The 21052-nt window shown below is 37.1% G+C and overlaps 1 protein-coding gene across 1 annotated transcript in view; it reads left to right on the top strand.

Moving 5' to 3' along the window:
- The first annotated feature begins 16902 nt into the window (after nucleotides 1–16902).
- Nucleotides 16903–21052, top strand: part of LOC141447534 (T-cell leukemia homeobox protein 3-like) — an 88119-nt gene continuing 83969 nt past the window's right edge. Inside the window, exon 1 of the mRNA XM_074115189.1 lies at nucleotides 16903–17588. Coding sequence (XP_073971290.1) covers nucleotides 17060–17588 — 529 coding nt within the window. The 5' untranslated portion in view covers nucleotides 16903–17059. The remainder of the gene's footprint in view (nucleotides 17589–21052) is intronic.

Below are 21052 nucleotides of genomic sequence, written 5' to 3'. Positions count from 1 at the left end.
GGCGTTGTTTACAAAAAAGGTAACAACAAGAAGAAGAACAACAACAACAAGAACAAGAACATTTATTGAAAAAACCGTTTTTGCTCATTTTCGGCAACTTTTTTCTCGAAACCTATTAGATCTGGGTGGTTGCAAAAAAATAACAGTAACAAAGGAGGATTTTCCCTATATTTTAAAGAAAATTTGGAAATTTTATCTTTTATAGAAAAATGGAAAAAAATTGTCAAAGTTGGGTGTTTTTTCAACGTTACGCTTTTTCGCGCAGTTTTTAACGATCAACCCTTATATAACTGTCCTACCGGACAGGTTTAATTATGTCGCATGTTTTTTCCTGACCGGTTTCGAACTTTAATCCTTTAATCAGTTTGGTAAAGAGATTTCCTATTAATTGAGCAGTGCAGTGCGAGCGGAAATATAAATCGTGATATAACACATCTCTACTGATGGGTGAAAGTTCGAAACCAGTCTAGGATGCAATAAACATGCGGCCTACGAAGTATATCAATATTATATTTGCTTAACAACATTTTTATTGATCCTATTTCCGGCGAATAAAAATATCGTTTTCAGTAAAGTGTTTACTTCAGCTTTCAATTGATTTTCTTCAAATTTGGAGCTTTATTTGCATATCGAATAGTTACACAATACGTAGATGAGGTCGGCCATTGTGACTATAATGGCACGTTAGAGAGAAGCCTAACCCAGCACGCGTCTAGAACTAAGAAGCATTTTCCTGGGAGATTGTTTCAAATAAATGTTACAAATCTTCGTGTTTGCAAAGAAGAATATCTGGAGCCCGTTTCGATATCCCCTGATATTTGTCGAGATATTTAAGATCAAAGTTACAATTTTATCTTATTCGTGATCGGTTTTCAATATTAATTTTCCACCAGAATTACAAGTTTTTTTTGGGGGGGGTCCTCAGACAACAAAAAAAATGGTTATTTGTGACGCAAAAAACAAAAATAATAATAATTGAAGATTTTAAAAAATGTAGAGTAATGTAATGGTTGTGGGTGAATCAGAATAAATTTGTGTTATCATCAAATAAAAGCAAAACCATCACATCATTTTAATTAACCCCGAATGCGAGACTTCTTGACCTATGTGATTACGGTGAGGTGATATCTTGCCATGGAGAGGCGGGCGGGTGATGGGCTAGTGGTCAAGAGCGTGGCTTTGTAAGTGGAAGATCCCTCCAGTTCGAATCCTGTGTATGACCACGGGATTCGAAACTGAAGGGATCTACCACTTACAAAGCCACGCTCTTGACCACTAGACCAACACCTGCCCCTAATTAATCAAATATATATATACATGTGACCAATACATGATTGGTTTAAATAAAATAAAAATCAACTCAGCAAGAAAAATAAACAAAAAAACATCAGAATATATACTCGTAACATTGAGTCAGCAAGTGTTGTATAAAAATCATGTGTTAAACCAATTAGAACGCTTTTTTTAATAATTCATTTTGTGATTGGGTGGAATAGCGGACCACTCCGATGGGAATATTGCTAGCCTCACTTCATCCACCGCCGGAACATGCCTAACCCAATAAATGCTTAAAAAAGAACAAGGACAGACATACATACGTAACAGAGGAGGAAAAGCAAGCTGTGTATGCACGCTGCTGAATGGGGCACCGCCCCCCCCTTTCCTGAGAATGAATTTGAAATATACACACCAGAAGTAATTGTTTTTTTGGCCGAAAATATAAATTTCCTGACATCTCGTTTTCTATTGGCCACACTTCTTTTTTTTTTGCTTTTGTTTGTTATGTTAAATTTATTCTCGCTATTTACAGGAAGTGTATAACAAATCACTTCAAAACATGATTTTGCAATCACTAAAGTAAACCTATATTCATTAAATTTTTTACTTCCTTTTACTATATTAGGTAAGGAGGAAGTTAAGCGTTCGAGTCAAATTTTTGGATACCGAGATTTCCCCGGAAATAAGTTTTAGAACATAGTGTGTGTGTGTTTTTCAATAATCACAGGAAGTAGAATTTTTGTATTTCGATGAAAGTCCTACCAGCTGCAACAAAGCGAGTTAAATCCGTCAACCGGAAGTATCGCTTTAATAAGACGTTCCACTTTTCTGAGATTTTCCTGGGAATGACTGCAACAGCGACTTTTTTAAAAACATTTTCTGCCTACCTCTGTCTCAGCGCCTAGAACTTCCGATCTCGAAGCCATTTTTTTTTTCTTTAACCGTCTCCAAATATTTCCTCATCAAATCTTTGGATGGCGTGCCTCATCAAATTCATCCATTTTCAACTGCCCCTGTAGGCTATACGTAAGTGCACAGTATTTTTAAGTGTCAGTATTGAGTGTTAAGCGGGGAAACCCGCTGGGATGTCTTGTTCCCAGAAATAGTCCACTCCTTCCTATCAGAACCTAACTTCTCAACAACCTGTAGGAATTATCATCCTCTCCCATATTTTAATATTTATTTGACGGAAACTTTTTTTTTTTTTTTTTTTTTAATTTATTTTGTAATTTACAATCTTTATAAATATATACAATAAGTAAATAGGAGGTGAATGAGATGAACTGGAGCGAGAAGAGAGCAGGAAGAGAGAAGCTACCCATCGGTAGAACTCTCTATATGAGAGAGGAGAATGTGAAGAGGAGAATACGAGTGGGAGAGAGGAGAGATTTAGTTCTTCAGACCTCAAGGAAGTCGCGGGTCCACTGGCGATTCAGTCGTCGCGGAGTATTAGGGATGTCAGAGGAAGCGAGAGACTGTAACAAGAGGATTAGAGCTAGCCGAGAGAGTAGTGTGGAATTTTTGATATTTAGTCTTGGCGTGTTGGTCTATAAAGGGAATGTTGAGGTCGTTGTGGAAGAGTAAGGTTAGTCACCGTAGAAAGGAGCGTCCAACTATCTGTCGGCAGTAGTTCAGATTGAAATGTCCTGTACTGTACGTATGTTTTGTAGGTTTGGCTGAACCCCACAGCTCTAGTCCTGTAAGTCCACATAGGTTTCAGAATAATATTGTATAGTAATCGTTTGAGTTCTATGGGTAATTTGGAGCGTCGTCCAAGTAGTCTGTACAGCAGTTTCAAGTTTCGCACGTTTCGTCATCGCTTGTCTTGAAAACTAAACGAATGAAATAAATTTTATCATGGCGGCACTTACTGGGGTAAAACAGTAAAGTAAAGTAATCGCCTATTTTTTGACGTCCAACTACCAATAAGGTGTCGTGGACAGAGGCGACTAGCAAACATATTTTACTGTAAATATCTTTTATTAACCATTAAATAAAATCTAAGGCCTAAGACCCCGGGAATCGAACCCAGTACCACAATACATATTAGCTTCGCAGGTCTACTGTGGTAAGAGTAGTAATAGGCATCAGAGGTTAGTTAATTTCACCCCTTTGGAAGGTTGAGGAGTGGAGGTACTCTTGGATTTTATCTAAGTAAAAATTATTACTCGGAAAATGTAATAAATGCCACTTAAATAATCACAAATCCTAAAGAAAATGCCATTATTGGTAGAAGTATAGAAGCTAAAGCCGATTTGGTGGAACTCTGAAATATTTACAGATATATAAGTCTTAGTCAATATAGGTAGGTCGTAATTCCACATTGTGGCTACTACAGGTTGGGACCAGGATTTTCTACTAGTAGTAGAGAAGTAATTGTTCTTCGGCGAGGGCTTACGTTTTGCAGTCCCCTCGCTGCCAGGCCAATGAAAGTGGATAACCCACTGGAAGTCATCAGCGAAATGGAGGTTATCAATAAACCGAATTTTGCCTTGGGCGAGGGAAAGGGTATTTGGTATTGTAGGGATGTAGGATTGCTATTGTTTGTTTCCCTTCGCCTTTAAGCATAGGCCAGAACTAAAGGAAGATTGCCCCCAAGCCCCTTAACGGCTACGTGCTTTGATTGTTATATCATGCTTGTGAGAGGGTATAGTGAAAGTAGGAGAACAAAACTGGCACGTACTTTTTAGTACCCTCGTCAAGGAAACTTGCAGGAGGTCAAAAAAGGGTACGAAGAAACAAGAGTTCAGCCCTTTATCAGCCGCTTCTCTTTCCGCTCTGCACAGGAAGGAGCTGATACTCCCCCACACTAAGGGGGCGATACTTACAACATTTGTCAAAGAGTATTGCATATTACATGTGAAGTAGATCGCTAGACTTCTCTCGCCTCGGATGTAGGAGAAGGCGGCAGAAGTATCATTGTTGGATGTGCGCTTGTGGAACAAGAAAATCTACGACAGACAGACAGTCAGACAGACAAACTAGTGAAGTTAGCTGGAGGCCGCGCCTGAACCCCAGGACCCAAGAGGTGAACACAATCCACAATGCTGGTGTGATTTATTGAATCTTAGTAAACTCCACACTCGTCCCGCGGAGTCCCTTCTACACCCAGTGTCCCCAAACAATCACATCAGACCCTAGGTCTCTCTATCTTTCTTCCACAGCCTCGCTCCTACTTCTTTCACTTTTTGCAACAGATAGGTAGTGACTTTTATCTCTTCTCGATCTGTACACATATACCTACCGCCAATGGAACAAGGATGGACACAATAATGTTCCGAAAGATTTGCCTGTGCAGAATACTAAACAAGATTCACAACGAAAGAAATCGATTTGATTCACGCATTTATTATTTATTAGAAATTGTACAGACACAACTCCTTTCATGTAAACCCCCCTCCTCAATTTACAAAACCTTATCTTTACGAATTGTAGATAAGAAAATTCAAAACATTGCTGGTTACCATTAGCTTCCCTTTTAAATCTTAGTACCTTGGTTTCACCTTAAAAACTCTTCGAAGGAACAGATAAAGAAAATGGTACTAATGTAAAAGATCACTGACCAACCAAATAAATTGATGATTTGATCATCTTTTTGGATAATCTTTAAAAAAAATAAAGAACATCAATATTACCCAAAAAAGAACTTCAAATTTGTATATGATGATGTCAAAGAAACTCTTCTTGCGGAAAATGATGACATCATCTTTGAAATAAAAAAAAAATGAAGGAACTACTAGAAGAAGAAGCATCTTCTTGGTGATTTTTTTGGAAGATGCTCTACCAGTTGTAGCAACGAGATCCCGTATTTTAATCGTGAAATCTCCCGTAAACGGATCTTTTCAACAAAAAAATAACAGAGAATTTTTTTTTTCACGAAGAAAACTTAATGCTTGCCGATTATCTAAATAAAAGCAAAAAGCTCAACAAACGGAATTGAGTTGTGTTGCACAAGATGATGCTCCAGTGATAGCAGCAACCTCATGTACCAATAAAATTTTATTAATTTTTCAGATAGAATTGCAAAGAGTGAACATGATCATAACTCGAAAAAAAAAACAAAGATCATGAGTAAAAGCTCATAAAAGTTGCCACGAGTAATGACGAAAGGCTCGGTGGACCAATAAAATTAAGGAACAAATTGGTATCTTAGCCCATATGTTTTCCTAACTGCGCCAAAAAAATAAGTCAACAAGTAGATGACCATGTATAGGTCAACAATCCTACATCCCTTAATACATCGAATCTTGACTTCCGATTTCTAAACATAATAAGCGAAGAGCATAACCGGATATGCAAGACTTGCAGGTATGCTAAATAATTACAAATATAATACAAACTATTAAAATGCAATACATACAGGCAAGGTTGGTTAGTATAACCTTTCATAATTGTTTCTATTATACTCGTACTTTATATGAAGTCACATCTCTCCTCATTAGAACAGTGGTTCAAGAGATGGGCTATTAAACTTAATGAAACTAAGTCTCAAAATATCATCTTCACTCTTCGTCGCATTACACCAGTCTTCTATAACCTAACACCTCTACCAGTAGTGAACGTTGCCCGCTACCTTGGGCTTTACTTACTAGACTTAAAAGAACAGAACTGAACAGGCGCTATCGACTACTTAAAAGACTCTTAGACGACAGATCAAAACTCTCTCTGGACTACAAAAGACTGATTTATACTTCTATTTTGAAACCCATCTGGGCGTATGGAATAGAGCTGTGTGGGGTTCAACCAAACGCTCCAATCTCCAAATAGGATTCAATCGCTACAATCTAAAATACTTCCAACTATTGTAAACGCTCCATTTTATGTCTCCCAACCTGGGGCTATACACACTGTGACCTTAACATTCCTTTTGTCGCACAAGTCGCTGAAAACAAGATACAGAAAACTCCACTTCAGCCTGCAATCTCATATAAATCCTCTAACTCACAAAATCTTTCTTCTAGAACTCTTCCTGACAACCCGGGGACAAGACGCCTTAAGAGACAGCGGCCTCGTGATCTCCTCTCAAGTGAAGAGAGTGACTAATAGCCTAATGATTTGGAGTGTTACAATTGGGTAACTTCTCCACTCGTATACCTCTGTAATTCATAGTTCTGTTATCCCAGTTACTTATAGCGCCAACGCGCTGATTGTAGCAAAAATAAACGCCAACAAAAAAAAACTTTAAATGAAAAAAAATCACTTGTATTTCTCTCACTTCCATTCTTGAGTAGTTCTAACTTTCCATTTCCCAAACCCCCAAATTTTAATAGCATATTAACATCTTTCCTTATCCAGAAGAATTGATGTGTAATAATCATCATAGGAGGTATATAAATTTCATAATCAATCAAACGTTATCTAACTGATAAGTCCTGATAAGTACGTTACAGTCTGATAAGTACTGGTGAGAAATGGTTGCACATTATTATACAAAATAAAATGATCAAGTATAATACTTTGTGTGATCACACAAAGTTTAAAAAGCCACAAGACAAAGAGAGAGAGAGGAACAAAAATATGGCTGGCTAGTCAAGTCCTGGCTTGTAAGTCCAGGGGTAGGAGAGCTGTAACAGTCCGGGCAATTAGCCTCTATTTAAATATTCATAACTTTAAAAAAAAAATCATAAATATATTTCTATTAGGGTTACATCATGGCTGAAGCGTCATAACAACTTGGACGTCATGGATTCTCTTTTGTCTCTCCAATTTTTCACAATGTCATCTCTTCTGTTGAGATAGTTGAGGGTATCTCTCTCTCTCTCGCACAATTTAATTGTTAATATTTTTTTTTTTTAAAAAAAAAGAGTAAATTGTTGTAAAGTTGAGAGAAATTAAATTTTCCAACGCACAGTTGGTGAGCTGAATCTGACGAGAAAAGGTCTCCTTGGCATCCAATTGGGAGTCGTCAATTAGGGTTTTTCTGAATATCGTATTTTCACACACAAACAGAAATATGGTGTGGGGGGGGGGAAGATTGGTGAAAAATAAAAAAATTCCCGATTATTGACATCTCGCCCTTATAGTGTGTACCCACCCACCACACTGATCAACTAATATTTGGGCTAATAAAATATTCAATATCTAAATTCTGTCAGTATTTGGTGAGAGGTCGGTAGGGTCAATTACAGCCCTTGAAGGAAGTAGAGAGCGTTTTGGTAGCACACAAGTAAATAGGAGGGGTCACCCCCAAAAAGAGCTTAGTCTGAAAAAAAAAAATGTGTTTTGAATTATTAGTGCGCGGGGCTGGTGAGATTTGGTTGAATTTCCCCAATTATTAGACTTACTTGAGATGCCCTGTCTGTCTGTCTGTTCACCCGGAAAATTCACCCTTTAATTGAAAACTGTCTTCACCACTGATTGTGTTTTATTTTTTTTTAAATTATTTTCAAAATACTGATTTAATAGTAATGCATGCTGTCGATATGCCAGGTGATCCTTCTAAAAACTTTCGACAGACAGGAGAAAGAGGATATTCAACAGAAACTAATATTTAAGAGCATGTTGAGGAATTGACTTCCTGGAGAATCTATTCTCTTAGGTCGGTGGTTTTCACCTTACCGTTATGTCGGCCTCCCCTCTTTTTAACAAAATCAAAATTTATATATCTTACGATCTTCAAAATCTTTGAAGCCTTTTTCGATAGAATTTCAGCAAAAAGAAAAAAAGTAACCATTTCTCCCTTTAATACCATTTTCTTCAAATTATCTCATCTACAACCCTTTTATGCTAACCCATAACACGTTTCTCTTAAAACAGTCTAAATCTATAACAGTTGGTCATTAGATGTCCGTGTTTGTGCGCACAATGTGTAAAATGCAAGTGTTAATGTAAGTGTGTGTAATGATGAGCTCGAGTTTGCCTGTGGGTACGCTAAGCCCAAATAGTTGCACACTTCAACTACCTCTGCAGGCCATGAGTGTGATCATTATGATGGTTGTCAGCGTAAGTGTAATGTAAGAGAGTGGCCCTGGACTTCTTTGCTTAGCCTACCGGCTCTCCCCAAAACGGTGTAAAATGTAAGTGTGAATGCATGTGTGTGTGTAATGATGAGCTCGAGTCCTGCCTGTGGGTTCGCTAAGCCCAAATAGTTGTACACTTCCAACTATCTCTGCAGGCCATGAGTGTAATCATTATGGTGGTTTTTAGCGTAAGTGTAATGTAAGAGAGTAGCCCTGGTCTTCTTTGTCTAGCCAAAACGGACCTATGTGGGCTTTCAGAGGGATGCAAAGTTTCTGTGAATCAATCTCTTAGGGATGATGAATACAGAAAAATACCAGAGATTTCCAGGGATTGCAGCTCCCTGAGAAACTTCAACATTTTCTTCAAGGACTTGTTCTAGGAGAAAATTTCAAATAAACAGTGAAACCCACAATTACCTTTATGGAAATATCTTAGCATTACAGGGAAATGGAAAAGTCAATAAATATCCGCTAATCCTGCTGATGGATTTCTTTAAATTCTTATTTCCAAGTTCAAGCAATGGTATTTATACGGAACATGAAGCTTGATTAATTTTCAAACAGTTTAGTTCTAAAATGCCCATCTAAATGCCCTGCTAAGTTTGAATGCTCAGTGCCTCTTTCACAAAGAGAAAATAATATACTTCTTTAAAAAAACAATTCAAAAACCAACGGGATAATCATTCGAGATTAGACGGGCGAGTGAGAAAATAATTACACCCGAAAAAACGTTGACGAGACCAAAATAGTATTTTGTTTTTTTGTTCCCACTTTTATCCCAATTTTTCCTTCATTAGAATCCAGGAATACAATAAAAAAAAAGTAAAAGGCTATAAACTTCGGCCATTAGGAGCCATTAATGTGACACTTTGTAGCCCTTCTGTTCCACAAAAATCTATTTTTAATAGTTCTAAAATATATTTTGAACGCAGGAGTCACAGTTTATTTCTTATAAACATTGCCCAGCTATAGACGATTTAGGCCCTAGCAAGATCAAGGAAATAATTGTGTAAATAAAGGTTTCCCACTACAAGACACGTTTTTTTTTACCCTTCAGCCTGTTTCCGGTCTGTTTTCTTACCGAGGTAAAGAGAGAGCGGTAAAAAGGAAAGGCTCCAGTGGTAAAATAGTCGTACACCCTCTCTAGGGCCTAACATTAACGATCTACTACTAAAGACAGTCTGTTCACAGTTCTCAAAGGGACAAATTATTGCTGGGTGGAATGGGACAAATTGCCCTGCAATTAGTGCTGTAGAAATTATTAACAGCGATAGAAAATAAAACCAAACAGACGTAACTGTAAATTGATTATTCTTTCTAATCGATTATCTGATTTTATCGATTATTAGTTGTGTATTATTCAACTACAAATTACTACCTTGATAGTTTTCAAGTCGTACGTAGTTAACAGTTGAAAGCATATTAGATTAGTTTCTGGTTATCTTGATGGGCACTTCCGGTTGTAAACTAGTCGTTTTTAACTAACTTATTGTTGTGAAAAGAGTCATTGTTATTAACAAAAAAATCTAAACAAAAGTAATGAAAGCAAAAGAGATGTGAAAAAGTCAATGCTGATTTTGTGTTCACCACAAGACTGCAAAACTGCAGTGGGAGCCGATTCAGGAATAAAGGAAAGGATTGTTGTAGATTAGGATTTGATCCCAATTAGGGGGGAGCCCGATTGTAACTGAGCCAGAAGAAAACGTCTTCGAACGGATGTACCGCTTCTCTGATAAGTTGGTCGTTGTGGGCTTTCCTGTAAGGTTACAATTCAGTATAATGTACGGTTTAGCGAACCGTACTGGGATAAATATTCCCAGATTGAGGAATATTAATGAGATAGAATAGCAGTGTGAGAAAGCTGTGTTTTTTTCTCACAATTCTTTTTTTTTCTTTCTTAAGAACTAGAAAAAATATTGTGACTGACTAGTGTGAAAAGTGACTCTTTTCTTAATAGTCACTGTTCTCACAATTAACTGTGGTCTCCTAAGTCAAGTATATCTCAGCGGGCATCACGGTAGCCGAGCGGTTAGAGGCTAGGCCCAAAGCTAAGATGTATTGTTGGTTTAGTGGGTTCGATTCCCCGTTGTCTAGGCCTTGGATTTTATTTGATGGTTAATAAGAGAAATTTGTAGTAAAGTATGTTAGGCGGCTACAGGCTAGACCCGCAAAGCTAAGATGTATTGTTGGTTTAGTGGGTTCGATTCCCCCGGTCTAGGTCTTGGATTTTATTTAATGGTTAATATGAGAAATTTATAGTAAAGTATGTTAGGCGGTAATAGGCTAGACCCGCAAAGCTAAGATGTATTGTTGGTTTAGTGGGTTCGATTCCCCTGGTCTAGGCTTTAGATTTTATTTAATGGTTAACAAGTATATCTCAGCTGATCTTACACAATTTAAACGAACCATATGTTCAATTCGAGTTAACGATTTGTGGCTTAATACAATGTTCCTATTGGTTTCATGTAATTAAATTTGCGGTTTGAACAAAGACTTACAAATTGAGTTCCAATTAAGTTTTGAATACAATCTCCTTTTTCTTTTTTTCTCCCTTTCTAATTTTTTTGATCTATTACATTGGACCTTGAATACTATCACGACTTAATTATTAACCTTCTCAAAATGGTTAACCTTGAATGTTTTTACGTTTTTTAAATTAAAAACATGAATTCATAGTTACATACATACATATTGAGGTCGAACATTTGTGTAATATTATATTTTGAGTTCATGTAATAATGATGATTATTGAGCACTCTGTTTTTTGGAGGAGGGGCTAGTAGTAGTGAGGCTGAGATAACCTTAAATGTATTTAACCGTAATAAAAGTCTTTGATTCTTACTACAGTGAATGTTCTTCGTCCAATTTGGTGTTACCATTACCATACAGTAATCTCCAAGAAGGTTATAATATTAGTACTGGCCAACTAATAGGAAATTACATTTTGATTATGGAGGGGATCCATGGACTTGGTGTGTGTGTGGGGGGGAGAAAGATTGTTATCGCTTTCCCCTTCATGTACAAACTATTCGTCTATTATAAATAACGTTATTAGCGTTTTTCCCCTTCTTTATCTTGATAATTTAACTGATAGAATGCGCTCTTGTAACTTTTAGAGCCAGGTAATTATAGGTTTAGAACAGGATTTTCAGTACATTAATATAAAGCCATTTCTAGAAGTTGTGTTGTTGGGGGGGATATGACGTCATGTTTTGGGAACCAAACTAAAGAGAAGGGTCGATTAACTTCTATCCATAAATTGCTGGGGCGATCTTAATCTTTACGCAATATAGATATATGTAATATGTATCTCTAATGGTAGCCATTTTTCTTCTATCCTTCATTATGTTTTCCTTTTTTCTTTTAAATAATGAATATTTCCACTGTATAATGGAAATTCGGCTTAGTTTTCTCACACAGTTTCCTTAGTAAGCTTACCTCTTCTTAGTAGTTAAGAACGGGGGCTTGCCATCAATAACAAGTTGAAACAACATGTGACTTTACTAGAGACCTCAGGCCACGCCACTGAACTGAACATGCTTATCCCTAGAGAAGAAGAAGCTGTCCAGAGGATAATACTCCCAACTGCTAAGCTAATTGTTGTCACTCTATGAGGAGAAATCGCGAGGCAACTGGAGAGTTTTAACCGCCTGGAAGAGGGTTATCTAGAATGATGCGAGATGAGAAGTGGCGAACCTAGGGATTAGGATGGGATGTCAGGAATTGGGGGGGGGATTTTTTTTTTAATTTTTTTAACAGGATCGGGCCACTAGATTGATGAAAGAAACTTCTTGGTCTCTATTGATGGGTTAATTTGGAAACTGAAACGTGGAAGGAGGGAGCAGTAACTATTTTTTATGGAGGATTTTGGATTGAAGGGATTGTAATCTCTGTGGAGGTTTGGTTGACCCCAAAGTTCAATCTTGTACCATCCCAGCTACATTCTAAAAATGGTATTGTAAATAAGTAGGTTTTTTGTTCGTTTAGAGACTGGATCTGTGGTCAAGTAATCTTTTAAATTTTTTCAGTAACGTCTGTTGAGTTCAATTTTTTTTTTTTTTTTTTTTTTTAGTCGTGTATGAGGGTTCCAATTTAGTCTTTTGTAAATGAACAACCCGAAGTAACTGGAGTTAAATTGGAGGGAGAGTGATGCGACGGAGAGAGAGGTGAAGGTAATATTTTAGGATTTAGTTTTACGATTCATTACCATTTTGAATAACACTCTCTCAATCGGTCAGCAACTGTAGTGAAGAAGACCAACAACGTGAATGAAAGTCGAAATCTCTACACCAAATTGATTCTTCAATCTCTGACGATGAATGAAGGTCCGAAACCGGTCAGGGATACAAGAAATAAGCGTGCTACGATGATAAAATCAATGATATTATCCAGTCGCCTCCGTCCACGACACCTAATTGGTAGTTGAACGTTAAACCCCGGCCTGAAAAAATAGGCGATTACTTTACTTTTTCCAGTTACGTGATACTCTAGAGGCGATTTAACTGATCCTTTATCAGAAATAGCACTTCTTTGTTTTTTTAAAGTTTTAGTTCCCAGGAAAAACACTACGAAAAGAACTACTTTCCCAGAAAATGTTTCCAAATAAAAGTGTACAGAAGAAAATTGTGGGAGCCATTCTTGAGGAAAAGTTGAAAATCGCTTCAGTAAAGTTGAACTTCCTGTGCACGGACTTCCGCCAAAACTATCTTAGACTCTGAACCTAATACTGCTATTTCCGCTCAAATTCCTAATGCACTAAAATTTGAGCCTAAATTGAAGGCTACTAAACGTACCACACTTTAAAAATCTAAATTGTTAACCGGAAAGAAAAGGATCGATAAGTCCAGCTTATATAGTGACAAGTAGACAACATATTTTATAGTTAAAAATTTATCACAAATTGCTTTTCATGGCCAACCAATCATTTTTACCAAAATGGTCTTTGTATATTCTACACTATGAATAAAACATAACTTTTATGTTGAAAAACAAAAATTGAAATTAATATTTCACAAATAATTTTATAGAAAAGTGTTATTAAAAAACTCTGGATGTGTGGGTGTTGTGGAGGGATGCATGTTTGGGTTCGGGTTGTGGTCAACAGGATAACTTCAAAAAAAAAGAAGAGGAAAATCGAGGAGAATTCTAATTTTATATTTCGCAACTAAAGGGCTAAGTGGTCCGCACTGGATAAACTTCAGTCAACTAATCGGATTTATCACTTTTCACGGTTTCGAGGTGATCCTGAGAGAGAGGTGGGCTTAAGCTTCCCTCCTAAAAGTGTCATTCAGGGAACAAAGTGACTTTATTACCAGTATGAGATGAACTGTATGCAAAGAGGAAACGGATTAGCTCACTGTTTAGCGTTCTGGAGATCCTGGATTCGAATGCAGGCTGCGGGGTCCTTAGCTTTAATGTTCCTAGGCAGTGTTCCCTCTAAGCTGTGCGCGTGTGCGCGCGCACATAAATTTTAAACAAAGCGCACATGAAAAATATTCGCGCGCACAAAAATTTTTGCAAATTTCAGTAAATTTATGCAGAATGGTAAAAACCAAAAGAGAGGAGAGAGAAGTTATAAAATAAATGCCATTAATAAAAATGTAATCCTTAATTCTAAAATTGTTCAATAATAAGTAATTGTGAATTTTTCTTGTCTGTTTGTTTTGACAAATGTTTTAATTGAAAAAATTAGAAGCAGACAACGTTATTACATTGTAAGTATTTAAATTTTCTTATTTTCCATTTGAATGGAAAAGGGGAGCCACAGTAATCAGTTAAATTCTGTCTCCACGAACTAATGCTTTGACTTGATTTTAGGGTAGTTTTTTCCCTGTGTTCCGTTGTAATGTGTGGTATGCTGGCAAGATCGAGTCAATGCGTGTAAATAGGTACAAAATTAATACCATTCTTGTATTGTCTTCTTTTTTATTATATGCACTTTTTTAAATTGCCGCACAAAATTTGTTTATTTTGGAAAAAACTGCACACACTTTAAAATGTGCGCACACAGGTCACAAAAAATTAGAGGCAACACTGTTCCTAGGTGCTTTTTACAGGCAATGGGACCGGTTTAATGGTGATGTAATGAGAGAACAATATACAGAGGCCGACAGTGTACTGAAAAAGCTCTGGGTGCCAATAATCTCAAGATGTTATTGCACTTTAAATTATCAAAAAAAAAAAAAAAAAAAAAAAAAAAGAAAATTACAAATTTAAAGAAAAATGATCGAGAGAAAATACCACTTTACTGGAAAACTTTTACTTTTGATCAAATTCTGTTTCAGGAAAATTTTACAAAAAAAGATATTTAAATGTAATATAAGCAGGCTTATGGTCATACCACGTTTAATACAAATAGATGGAGCCCAGATTTCAATAAACTTAAAATTTTCATTTCCGGTTAATGGATTTTCCTCATCAACTTTGGAATTTCCACACTACTCCAAATTTTGCTTTGCATAACTCTATCCGCAATACCGTCACTCCTGTCAGTAGTACTACAATAGGAAGTTAAGATATACATAGTTCTTGACAGGAAATTACCAGAACCCGACTAGGAAATACATTCTAAGAAAAGTGTTAAGCCTAGATACTAAAGTCGGTAGTAAAAAAAAAATAAAAACAATTTTTTGTTTAAATTCGGTGGTACCTATCTTCTTCCGGCAATTACCAGGAAATCCTCTAAGGAGATTGGAAGAGAAGATGGCCACGTCGTGATCTACTCTTATAGTGAGAGCAGTATCAAGAGCACGTTACTAGAGTGACACCACTGGGTGCCTCCTCCACTCGTGATTTTCACGTATTTTTTTGCTATCAGGTACCACATTTTGCTTGTTGCTACAACTGTTGCAGTGGTGAATTCCAATAAAAGATTTCTTTTTTTAATCTTTTATTGGAATTTACCACTGCAACAGTTGTTGCAACAAGCAAATATGGTACCTGATAAAAAGAAATAGAAGAGATCATGAGTGGAGAAGGCACCCAGTGGTGCCACTCCAGTAACGTGCTTTGCTCTCACGATAAGAGAAGATCACGAGGCGTATCTTCTCTTCAATCTCCTTAGAGGATTACCTGGTAATGCCGGAAGAAGATAGGTGTACTATGAGAGGGTTAGGATGAGCTGCTGTAAAATGGAATGAAATTTGAGGGAAACGAGTGTTAGCAAGATCTGTAATGAAAGGGATTTCGAGGTCATTATGGATAGATACATAGAACGAGCGTTAAGAAGTTTTCGAAGTATTTTTGACTGTAATGTCTGGAGGCGTAGTGAGTTGGAACGCTTAGTCGATCCCCGATACTTGGTCAAGTAGTCTGGCGAGAAGTTTGTAGCGTTGGTTAGTTTCTTGTCTTTTCAGTCTAGTGTCGGGGGATTCCATGTCAAAATAAAAGATTTTAAAAAAATAAATAAATAATATTCGGTAGAGCCACATTAGAAAACTTCCTTCCGCTAAATCGGTACTTCCGGATTTGAAATTTTGAACGCAAACTTATGTATAGGTACTTAGTGGTAGTACACAAACGTAAAAATTGGTTTTTCTGAGGAATTTTCGATTTGAGATTTTTTTTTGTTTAAACACGCTCAGGGACTTCAAGGGACTTCAAAGCATTTGCAGAGAAAACTGCAATAGACGCGATTGCAATGTGTCCTTTTTATTAGGAGGAAGAGAAAGTAATTGAGTTAGAGGAGGAATGGCGAATCCCTGGCCAAAAGAAAGGCCATTCTCTCTGCGGTAGAAGGAGCAGCTAAGACTTGAACACGCAAACAGCTTGTTAGAAATTATATTTCCTACAGGACATTAGTATTCCAGGGAAAGTGCTTGGTTTAAATGTATGGTGAGAGTGTACAGGTAGTTGTGTGCCACCCCCCAAAAAAAACCCGCCTTCAATATAATTTTCTCACCAAACTCTCCAAAGAAGGGCTGGGCAGGGGCGGCGAGTTTTAGGAGTTTACAATGAATGTGTATGACTGCAATGTGGGTTAATAGCTACAGCTGGCCGGGAGAGTATATACCGCCTCCAGATTCTTCCCCCACTACTCGCTAAAACAATTTAATAAACACTAGGAGGCTAAAAGAAGGAGTTGGATATTAGAAGGAAGGTAGGACAAGAGAGGCGGTATTAGTGCTCGAGAGGGCGAGATTGAGTAAAGGGCTTATTTCTCTCTTTCTCTCTCTGTCTCAGTCTCTCTTTAGTGGAACTCTGGAGGCGGCAAGAGGAGTGATTTCCTAGAGAATATGGAACACGAAAAGGTGGGGAAGCTAGCCGTTCGTTCTCCTGTAGCTCCTTTGCACAAAACTAAAAACCGCATATCATGTACTAAGTTTATTCATTAATACTGGAAAACGGGCGGTAAGCTGGAGTGTTACAGGAACCTGCTTTAAACAGGATATAGGGTTTAGGACGTTCAGTGAGAGAGAAAAAAAAAGGAACTCTGAGAGGATGAGATTGTGATTGCCGATGTAGTGAAAACGTTAGGGGGCCAATAGTTTGGCCGCTAGTAGGCGTGGTTGCAGGCGTGGCCTTAGGTCAGCAGTTTAAACCGTTTTTATCCATCCCCACCATTCGCATACATACTGGCCGTGGGCGTGGTCTAGTCAAAGCGAAGTAGGGAGGGGGAAAAACGGTGTTGGGCTAATAGGTTTAAGCTGTTTCAATTTAGTTCAGTCTACAGAGTGATATGGCCAGGTTACGCGAGTGATGCCTTGTGTCTGTTTTAGTAACTATCAAAATTTAAATACCTATTAATTTTTTAATTAATTTAAATAATTAGAAACGGGTTTATTTTTAATTTAGTTTGATTTTCTAATTAATTTTTGGGTGAAATGACAACATCGCCTAATGCACCTTCATCTTCGTTGAGTGAAGACGAAGATGACCAAGAGATCAACGTTGATTCTGGACACGAAGACGACGGTTGTTGTCAAGAGGATGATGACGCATCTTCATTGGACGCTGGAAGCTGCGGTACAGGTGCCATAATTACAGCAAGTTCGCCGAGTCTCCTGCATTCAACTAGCACAGCACACACCAATACAAGTACACACACCACAGCGCCACTGTTGCCGTTTAGTATTTCAAGACTGTTGGGCGAAGAGGATCGCAAAGTGGTGGCCGCGGTAGCTGGTACTTTAGAAACTACGGCCGGAGTGATTCGAGTACCCGCGCAGAGGATACCGCCTCCAGCGCAAGTTGCAGCTGCTGCACAAGCTACTGCCACGGCAACAGGACCTTTGCCACCAGCACCATTTCCCTGGGGTCTTGTACATCCGGCGGCCGTTATACACAACAGTGCAGCGGCGGCGGCTGCAGCGGCCGCTTTTGCCTCGCACGCTATCAAGGAGCGATTATCTGGTAAGTGACTTCTATAACCATGCTTCAAATAAAATCCTAGATTTTTTTTTCTAGTATTAGGCAAGAAAATCAACTTGAACGCGACCCAGATGATCTTTATGTCTTCATATGGTTAATATAAAAGCCTTGTCTTTACAAATTTTGCCGTCTTACCTTAAAAAATGTTCAACATATCATAAGCGACGAGTCAAAGATTATTTTTTTGCGCAAAGGCGACGAAAACTTATTATTAATGTTTCTGGCCTTTCGGCATCCTCAGAGGACAAGTTTCAGCTAAGCCTCATTGATCTCAGATTGCTTTCAGAGATCTCCCATGTTCCCGTCACAGTCCCCCCTTTATTTATTTATTTATTTATTTTGACTAAACTAGCCCACTCTTTATCACCAAAATTTATACAAAGCCCCGCTTCCCGTCCTTTATTTTTACAAATATAGATGTTGGACTACCCAGCGCTTCGCAAAATTTTCTCTTATTAGATTCTCATGTTTCAAATGCTCATAGTTTCTTTAAATTCAGAGCTTTCGAAACTTACTTAAATCTTAGTAACCTTTATGCGATAAGCAAAGCCATGTATCAAACTGAAATGATACTTTAAAGAGAAGATTAACCCAACCATTTCCCCTATATATCATCTATATTCATGTAAAGTAACTAAGTATAGAGAAAATCTCGGAAAAGAGATATTTCCGGCGGAAAGTTGAGACGATCCCAATACCCTACACTTACTAGTATTCACGTAAGAGTACTGATTAAGTGGTTCTGTTCTCTGGATGAAAATTAGTCGTGGATGGGACAGAAACGTTCACTTATTCAAACGCCACATTTTCAGCCCCTCCCCTCCTCGGAAAACCCCCAATAATAATAAAAACTGCTGAAATATTCACGCTACTTTATCCAAATTTAGGTCAATAAATTTTTTTGAACTTGCCAATTTGTCGGGACTCAAAAGGGTGTGCATCTAAAAGCGAAAGTAGTTTGGCCCTCTGAAAATTGTGAATAGCGAATTCACTTAAAGATACTGGAAACCTATGCGCGGATATATGCTATTAAACTATCAGCTTCAAATCATCCTTGTAATGCCCTTTAAGTCTAGCATTTTTTATCCAAAACTATTATTAATACTACTATATTTGGTATCTAACCTAACCTGTGTACCTACTCGTAAACCTCAGTATCCTTTCGCTTTCCGATATGGTTAAAACAAAGTATAACAAAGTTCTGCAGGACACTTTGCGGCCATCCCTAACCCACTATAGTCCGCCATCTAAGCTCCTCTAACCTTCCTCAGAATCTACCAGACAAGTGAAACAGGGGACTGTATGCTCCCTTATGGAATAACTGAAGAGTTATAGAATAGAATGTGATATGTTTGATGGAGTCGCGCCAATAGGCGAGTTCTTCTCTCTTGAGGATCATGATATTTTATTCATCCCTTCTTTAGTTCACTGCATTAATTTCTTTAAAGGTGAGTAAGTAGCAAAGAGAAAAAAAGATATTTAAAAACAAAAGTCTACTGCCTTACTTGAAACCTAACAGCTGAACTAGTATAATAGAAAACTCTATTTTCCATCTTTTGATGTATTCAGATCGCTTTTCCAATTTGCAGAAGAAAATCTATTAAATAAATCAAAAGTTTCTAAACTGTATTTTAACAAATTCGAAACTTAATAACTTAAGTTTGAGAGTTTAACTTGTTTCAGTTATTCTAAGTAATAAATAAATTTTAATGAGAACTTTTTAAAACTGTCCGGTAGGACAGTTGTATAAGGGTTGACCATCAAAAACTGCACGAAAAAGTGTAACGTTGAAAAACACCCAACTTTGACAATTTTTTTCTCTTTTTCTATAAAAGATAAAATTCCCAAATTTTCTTTAAATCTAACTCCAAACCATCCTTTATAACTGTAATTTTTTTGCAACCACCCAGATCTAATAGGTTTCGAGAAAAAAGTTGCTGAAAATGAGCAAAAACGGCTTTTTCAAAAATTGTTGTTGTTCTTGTTCTTGTTGTTCTTCTTCTTCTTCTTGTTGTTGTTACCTTTTTTGTAAACAACGTAGCGCCTAAACGCGCAAACCGATTTTCATGAATGAGGTGTCGTTCGATTCGGAATTTTATGTAGATGTGCCTTTTGGGGGTCTCGGCCCTGTACATCGAATGGGAGAGGAGTTAGCCCCCTTTATGTAAGGCCCCCTCCAAAATTATTATTACTAATTACTCTGTAAATCTTGGCCCGATTTTGATAAAATTTGGTAGGATGATAGGGTTAGGGCTCTCCTACCTAACAATAAAGCGACGATCTGCTCTTACACTTGTTAAGGGGAAGTATAGCAATCGTTTCAAATTATCGACACGTGAACCGATTTTCATGAATGAAGTGTCATTCGAATCGAAATTTTGTACAGATTTGTACTTTAAAAGTCTCGACGCTATGCCTCATAAGGAGGGGAGTTCGCCCCACCCAAATAAGGCCCTTTCTAAAACTATTATTACCAATATTTCTACAAAGCTTAGTCCGATTTTGATAAAATTTAGCACGAAGAAGTGATTAAAGCTCCTCTATGTGGCTGTGAAGTGCTATCATGCTCTTACACCTACTAAGAGGAAGTACTGCAATCGTTAAAATTATCAATGAGTGAACCGATTTACATCAATGAATTGTCGTTCGATTCAAAATCTTTGCCTTTTAGGGAGAAGTACTGTAATCGCAGTTTATTTTTCTTGCTCCTCTTAAAAGGAAGTACTGAAATCGCAGTTTAATTTTGCTATTTACGTACAAATACCTTCCTATTTTATTCAAAACGCTTTCTCAAAAAAATGGTTATTGAGGATGGTTTGGGGACCGCAACTATAATCATTCTTTAAAAAGATCTCTCCAGTGGTAGTTACGGTTCCGATTTAACACCTTATCAGGTTATAATGATAGAATAGCTTATTCCAAATTTTAAAAAATCTGTAAAGCAGACGTAACTTTGCAAATAGACAAAAAGGAAAATCTATCCAAAAGGTACAAAAATCTCCTTAACAAAAACTTACAGTTTTAAAAGTTAAGTATAAGGGTTGATTAAACGCCAAAAGGTACACAAATCAGCAGTTCCCAACATTTCATTAATACTTCATTGATATAATTTAAGTAATTTTACTGCATTAACTTTTCCTTCACATTTTTTAGAATTTATTAGATGTCACAGACCCTTATGCTGGCCAGTTCATTCATAATATTTTTTTATTATAATTATGATAAAATGAGTGATGAATTATTCTGAGTAGTCACATATACATGCATGTTAAAGTAGAAAAAAACAAAGTTAGAGTCGGCCACTTTTTAAATTTCAATCACGGAGGATTCAAAACAATATTTCAGTCTTAAATTCGTCTTACCGAAATATTCGTGAGCACAAATAACATACATTTAATAACAAGTAGATTATTCAACAATATTTACTCATTTCTCAATTGTAATTT

The sequence above is a fragment of the Rhodnius prolixus genome, unplaced genomic scaffold, assembly GCF_049639745.1.
Source record: "Rhodnius prolixus isolate KJV_2025 unplaced genomic scaffold, Rpr scaffold_7, whole genome shotgun sequence".
NCBI lineage: Eukaryota > Metazoa > Arthropoda > Insecta > Hemiptera > Reduviidae > Rhodnius > Rhodnius prolixus.
The sequence above is the reverse complement of the archived record's forward strand: the minus strand, read 5'-3'. Positions and strand labels throughout refer to the sequence as shown.